Consider the following 7,351-nt stretch of genomic DNA (forward strand, 5'->3'; position numbering starts at 1 on the left):
TCTAAGAGACACTAAATAAGATAAAGAATCTAAGAGACTCTAAATAAGATAAAGAATCTAAGAGACACTAAATAAGATAAAGATTCTAAGAGACACTAAATAAGATAAAGAATCTAAGACACACTAAATAAGATAAAGAATCTAAGAGACACTAAATAAGATAAAGAATCTAAGAGACACTAAATAAGATAAAGAATCTAAGACACACTAAATAAGATAAAGAATCTAAGACACACTAAATAAGATAAAGAATCTAAGAGACACTAAATAAGATAAAGAATCTAAGAGACACTAAATAAGATAAAGAATCTAAGACACACTAAATAAGATAAAGAATCTAAGAGACACTAAATAAGATAAAGAATCTAAGAGACACTAAATAAGATAAAGAATCTAAGAGACACTAAATAAGATAAAGAATCTAAGACACACTAAATAAGATAAAGAATCTAAGAGACACTAAATAAGATAAAGAATCTAAGAGACACTAAATAAGATAAAGAATCTAAGAGACACTAAATAAGAAAAAGAATCTAAGAGACACTAAATAAGATGAAGACAAAAGCAAAAACCAAACATTCTGGACACAAAACAGAAATATTTAAAACCATGTTACCCAGAACCCCATGTTACCCAGAACCCCATGTTACCCAAAACCCTATGTTACCAAACCCCATGTTACCAAAACCCCATGTTACCCACAACCCCATGTTACCCAAAACCCCATGTTACCCAAACCCCATGTTACCCAGAACCCCATGTTTCTCTGGTGGTAAAAACCAAACTAAATGAATAATGGTGGTTGCAGTCACTCCTTTTAGATTTCTTCCAAGGTTCTAGAAAGATAAACTAATTCTGAACTTGTTATTAAAATTAGAGTCACTTCAGGTTTGTCACCACATTTTAAACACCAGTCCATTGCTGACCATCAATTTAAAACACAAAACTGATCTAAGATCAGCATGTAGGGTCAGCTTCATTCTACTCCTACTCCGTCCCCTGGGCTGCTCTCTCCTCTCCCGGTCCAGCTTCAGCTCTGGAGCTCAGAGAGACCATCTCCATGGCATTGACATAAAGATCCATGCTGCTCACCCTGTTCACTCTCTTCTGCCTCCTAGTGGGCTAGGGAGACACAGCACCAACAGTCAGACATTTACTCTCTAGTATCTCCATTCTCTCTCCCTCCCTCTCCCCCTCTCCCTCTCCCTCTAGTTTAAATGACTTGTAACGTCTGAGTAAATGTCTTTACCTTGTAGTACAGGTAGGAGGTGGTGATTGTTGTCAGTAGGATCAGCAGCACTACAACGTGTCTGATGATGAAGGCTGGCAGAGGAGAAGCTGCAAACAGAAACACCTTTGATGAGGGGACTGATCATCATCACATAGATCTGTGGGAAATCTGTCAATTACAAAGTTATTAGTCTGGTTCATGTTCAGTTACCTGTGATGGTGAGGGAGAGGAGCTCACTCTCAGAGGAGAAGTTATGAGAGAAAACATAATTCTCATAAACACAGATGTAGTTCCCTTGGTGGGAGTCATCTGCAGCAGGGAAGAGGAAGGTAGCAGAGTGATTGACAGCTGGCTGGGTTCTGTTGGAGCCGGTGAACGTGAGGTGGAAGGAGCCTACTGGGTACTGTGGCTGAGTGGAGCAGGTGATGGTGAAGTTGTAGCCCCTGAACATCTCGGGCCCCTGGTGGCCCCTGGAGACCCCTCCCATTGAGTCAGTCAGGAAGATATCAGGCTGGACCAGGAGATCTGTAACAATAAAAGAGAACAAGAAAAACCTCTTCAACTAGTTTCCTATAGATATGACAATAACATCAGCATGTAACAGTGCCAGCCATCCTCCCTCACAGGGCAACATGAGTAGTGGGCCTACAGTCACTGAGACAACATATGTTGATATCAGGCTTAAGCAGGACATCTGGAACAAGAGGAGAGAAAAAGAAAACGTAGCTCCTCAACTACTTTCCTCATTTAGATGTGACAATAACATGACATGTGACAGTGGTAGTGAGTAGAGACGTTCACTGAGATAGCACTCACATACAAAAGCATTCTGGGATATTTAAGGTGTATTTGATTCCTACTTGACTGAGTAATCTATTTAGTAAAGCAGACTGACAAGCTAAACAGTCATCATGAGAGGTGCAGAGGAAGTTGTATGAATGAAGGATGTTGATATTTCCTGAGCAGATCACTGTGAGTCCAGGACGGAGATATAATACATGGACAAAAGTATGTGGAACTCAGCAGTGAGTTTTTCAATCATATATTTGTACGCTTTATGCGCTTCTGAGGTTCGTTCTGTGAGTTTTTGTGGTCTACCACTTCGCAGCTGAGCCGTTGTTGCTCCTAGATGTGCCACCTAATGTCCACCTACTTTTGGCCATATACAGTGCCTTGCGAAAGTATTCGGCCCCCTTGAACTTTGCGACCTTTTGCCACATTTCAGGCTTCAAACATAAAGATATAAAACTGTATTTTTTTGTGAAGAATCAACAACAAGTGGGACACAATCATGAAGTAGAACGACATTTATTGGATATTTCAAACTTTTTTAACAAATCAAAAACTGAAAAATTGGGCGTGCAAAATTATTCAGCCCCCTTAAGTTAATACTTTGTAACGCCACCTTTTGCTGCGATTACAGCTGTAAATCGCTTGGGGTATGTCTCTATCAGTTTTGCACATCGAGAGACTGAAATGTTTTCCCATTCCTACTTGCAAAACAGCTCGAGCTCAGTGAGGTTGGATGGAGAGCATTTGTGAACAGCAGTTTTCAGTTCTTTCCACAGATTCTCGATTGGATTCAGGTCGGGACTTTGACTTGGCCATTCTAACACCTGGATATGTTTATTTTGAACCATTCCATTGTAGATTTTGCTTTATGTTTTGGATCATTGTCTTGTTGGAAGACAAATCTCTGTCCCAGTCTCAGGTCTTTTGCAGACTCCATCAGGTTATCTTCCAGAATGGTCCTCTATTTGGCTCCATCCATCTTCCCATCAATTTGAACCATCTTCCCTGTCCCTGCTGAAAAAAAGCAGGCCCAAACCATGATGCTGCCACCACCATGTTTGACAGTGGGGATGGTGTGTTCAGCTGTGTTGCTTTTACGCCAAACATAACGTTTTGCATTGTTGCCAAAAAGTTCAATTTTGGTTTCATCTGACCAGAGCACCTTCTTCCACATGTTTGGTGTGTCTCCCAGGTGGCTTGTGGCAAACTTTAAACGACACTTTTTATGGATATCTTTAAGAAATGGCTTTCTTCTTGCCACTCTTCCATAAAGGCCAGATTTGTGCAATATACGACTGATTGTTGTCCTATGGACAGAGTCTCCCACCTCAGCTGTAGATCTCTGCAGTTCATCCAGAGTGATCATGGGCCTCTTGGCTGCATCTCTGATCAGTCTTCTCCTTGTATGAGCTGAAAGTTTAGAGGGACGGCCAGGTCTTGGTAGATTTGCAGTGGTCTGATACTCCTTCCATTTCAATATTATCGCTTGCACAGTGCTCCTTGGGATGTTTAAAGCTTGGGAAATCTTTTTGTAAACTTCTTCACAACAGTATCTCGGACCTGCCTGGTGTGTTCCTTGTTCTTCATGATGCTCTCTGCGCTTTTAACGGACCTCTGAGACTATCACAGTGCAGGTGCATTTTATATGGAGACTTGATTACACACAGGTGGATTGTATTTATCATCATTAGTCATTTAGGTCAACATTGGATCATTCAGAGATCCTCACTGAACTTCTGGAGAGAGTTTGCTGCACTGAAAGAAAAGGGGCTGAATAATTTTGCACGCCCAATTTTTCAGTTTTTGATTTGTTAAAAAAGTTTGAAATATCCAATCATTGTCGTTCCACTTCATGATTCTGTCCCACTTGTTGTTGATTCTTCACAAAAAAATACAGTTTTATATCTTTATGTTTGAAGCCTGAAATGTGGCAAAAGGTCGCAAAGTTCAAGGGGGCCGAATACTTTCGCAAGGCACTGTAGTGTATCTTGTTATTACCTGAGCAGATCACTGTGAGTCCAGGACGGAGATAAAAACTTCTGGAACACTCCCTCAGTGAAGACTCAGACCCATAACAGAAAACTCCAATCCCTCTAGTGGTGTTTCCAGGTAGTGCTGAAACAGTGGAGCCACAACCCAGCTGTCTACACACTACTGCAGCTGCATTCTCCTTGTTCCAGTCAGCTCCCACAGTCCTCCACTCTCCCTGGTCGTACCGCTCCACTCCACCAGCACAGCGACTGTCTCCTCCCACCAGCCTCACATCATCAGGCTCTGAGAAAAGAAAAGAGAGAGACAGTAATCTTACTATTTTCTCACTAAAACTCACCTATATTGTCTCTCATATTCCTCACTCCAGGTGAGAAACAATGTTGATTGAGTGACAAACTGTTTCTTACCTGAGCAGGTGAGTCCAACAGCATTACCAGGTAGGCAGGTGTTGTTTTCTCTGTCTGAGGTGTCACAGTCCAGGAGAAGGGACTCTCTGCCTTTACACTGGAACTCTTTATCCCAGGTCTGACCCTCACCTCCTCCATAGAGCCCCCCCTGTAGAGCTGCAGGAGACCCACAGCCAAGCTCCCCACAGACTACCTCTGCATCCTGCCGGTCAAAGTCAGCTTCACACACTGAGGCCCAGGACTGATTGGACTTCACCTCCACTCTCCCAGAGCAGAGACCAGCTCCATCCACAAGCCGCACAGAGTCTGGAGAAAAAGAGTTGGTTGAACATTCAATCAGTTTTGTTGATGACACTGTCAAGGACTAAACACAAATATGTTGGATAAAAGATTGTAGTTTGCTATGTTTGATACTGTAAGAGGTAGAAATGGGTTCTTAGTCACTCAGGATAGGGTTGGGAATAATGCAGGCAGGAGACAGGAATAAGTTCACTTCACTTTATAGAAAATAAACAGCTGGACATCCATCAGGCAGCTTCACTTCAGTACCATCTGAACTACAATGATCTGCCCATGAACATCTCCCATAAACCAATATGACAAACACAAATATAATGTTTAAATACATCTGACATCTCTCCCTCTATTTAAATGAAATAAAAACACATAAAACATGATACATGGTAATATTGTATAATGTATAAATAAATCTCTCAATATGACCAGTCTTTTACCTGAACAGGTCACATGATGATAATATCCACCATCACAGATACCAGGTCCTCCTCTTCTGATGCCACACTGTCTAACTGAAGACTCATTTCCCCTGCAAGTACTAATTTGCATGACTCCTCCTCTTCCCTTTTCAATCAGACCTCCTCTAGATTCAGCTACAGGATTCCCACAGTCCAGCTCTCTACACACAACCTTAACCTCTCCGATCATTCTCCACCAGCTAGAACATAGACTCAACCACTCTCCTCTGTAGAAGGCTTCCACTGTACCAGAACAGGAAGTGGTCCCATTCACCAGTCTGACTGAGTATTCAGCTGTAAACAGCAGAGAGGAAAACACAGTGGTGAGGACAGATGATGACAGTGATTCTGTTATTCTAACAGCAGTAATGCTTTGTGGTTGACAAGTATTAGTAGCTCCATGAAACACTACTTGTTATTGGGTTTTAGAATGGTTTGTATGGACACATGAATTTCTCCATGTGGGATAATAAAGTTGACTAATATTGAACTGCTATAATCACTGTAGATTTATACTCTACCTACCTGGTGGACTGACGCTTTGAGCCTGGAGATCTGAGGAGAAAGAGAGAGACAGAGGAGAAAGAGAGAGAAAGAGACAAAGAGACAGAGAGAAACAAAGGAGAAAGGGAGGAGTCAGAGGAAGAGAGAGACAGAGGTTAAATGAACATCAACATGACCTTTCATGATGTGATGGGGAAGACAGGCTTATCGTTGGTATGGTGCAACAAGATACTGCAACCCCACCACAGTATTATACAAACACATTCTGATGAGAAGTAACTTAGTCCTGACAGAGACCAGATACTGCAACCCCACCACAGTATTATACAAACACATTCTGATGAGAAGTAACTTAGTCCTGACAGAGACCAGATTCTGCAACCCTGCCACAGTATTATACAAACACATTCTGATGAGAAGTAACTTAGTCCTGACAGAGACCAGATACTGCAACCCCACCACAGTATTATACAAACACATTCTGATGAGAAGTAACTTACAAACATATGATGAATATAAAACATCTATGTTACCAACTAATTCTGATTATTCCCCAACACACTATGTAGGGAATAGGGTTCTGGTCTAAAGTAGTGCCTATGTAGTTACCTATGTTACCAACTAATTCTGATTATTCCCCAACACTACCACATCTCTGTACCCCCACACACAATCCATGTTTGGCAGATGCTCTTTTCATTTACAATGGAACCCTTCGCCTACAATTTCTGCAGCCGTGTGGAAATCTGTAACGTCAGATCAGTTTGGCCTGTAAACGATGGAAAGATGAGACTCAGGAACATGATGATGTTCTCTGTTTTGTCCTACAACCCCATAAGCATCGTCTGAGGTCATACAGTCCATCTGCCAACTTCTGTCTGTAGTGTCAGAACCGTTTGGACGACACACTAACATGACCCCACTATGGAAAGGTGAGTCTCTCAGGAACACATACAGGTTGTTGTGATCTAGGACACACTAACATGACCCCACTATGGAAAGGTGAGTCTCTCAGGAACACAGACAGGTTGTTGTGATCTAGGACACACTAACATGACCCCACTATGGAAAGGTGAGTCTCTCAGGAACACATACAGGTTGTTGTGATCTAGGACACACTAACATGACCCCACTATGGAAAGGTGAGTCTCTCAGGAACACATACAAGTTGTTGTGATATAGGACACACTAACATGACCCCACTATGGAAAGGTGAGTCTCTCAGGAACACATACAGGTTGTTGTGATCTAGGACACACTAACATGACCCCACTATGGAAAGGTGAGTCTCTCAGGAACACATACAGGTTGTTGTGATATAGGACACACTAACATGACCCCACTATGGAAAGGTGAGTCTCTCAGGAACACATACAGGTTGTTGTGATCTAGGACACACTAACATGACCCCACTATGGAAAGGTGAGTCTCTCAGGAAGACATACAGGTTGTTTTGATCTAGGACGTCCACAAGCTTTACAAGACTCGTCTGAAGGTCTCCTGGTACCAGTTTAACACATTTATAGAAGTAGATATGGAGATAGTTTAGTTCTTAACAATAAGGGGTTACATTCAAGTAAAAAAATTATAGTTTCCTGATCTGTCTTATATCTCTCAGATAAAAAGCATGATTAAAAAAACAACAACTAAAATCCAAGGTTTAAAAATGT

At 41.7% G+C, this 7,351-nt stretch overlaps 1 protein-coding gene across 1 annotated transcript; it reads right to left on the reverse strand.

Annotated features, from left to right (window-relative positions):
* Nucleotides 1-987: 987 nt before the first annotated feature.
* Nucleotides 988-4,728, reverse strand: LOC139395727 (CD5 antigen-like; the record flags this gene model as incomplete). The annotated part of the gene is made up of 5 exons (XM_071143069.1): nucleotides 988-1,122; nucleotides 1,250-1,338; nucleotides 1,442-1,540; nucleotides 4,022-4,297; nucleotides 4,423-4,728. Coding segments are annotated over 5 exons (905 nt in total), but the record flags the coding sequence as incomplete, so codon positions are not given.
* Nucleotides 4,729-7,351: the final 2,623 nt, after the last annotated feature.

Source organism: Oncorhynchus clarkii, unplaced genomic scaffold, assembly GCF_045791955.1.
Source record: "Oncorhynchus clarkii lewisi isolate Uvic-CL-2024 unplaced genomic scaffold, UVic_Ocla_1.0 unplaced_contig_5674_pilon_pilon, whole genome shotgun sequence".
NCBI lineage: Eukaryota > Metazoa > Chordata > Actinopteri > Salmoniformes > Salmonidae > Oncorhynchus > Oncorhynchus clarkii.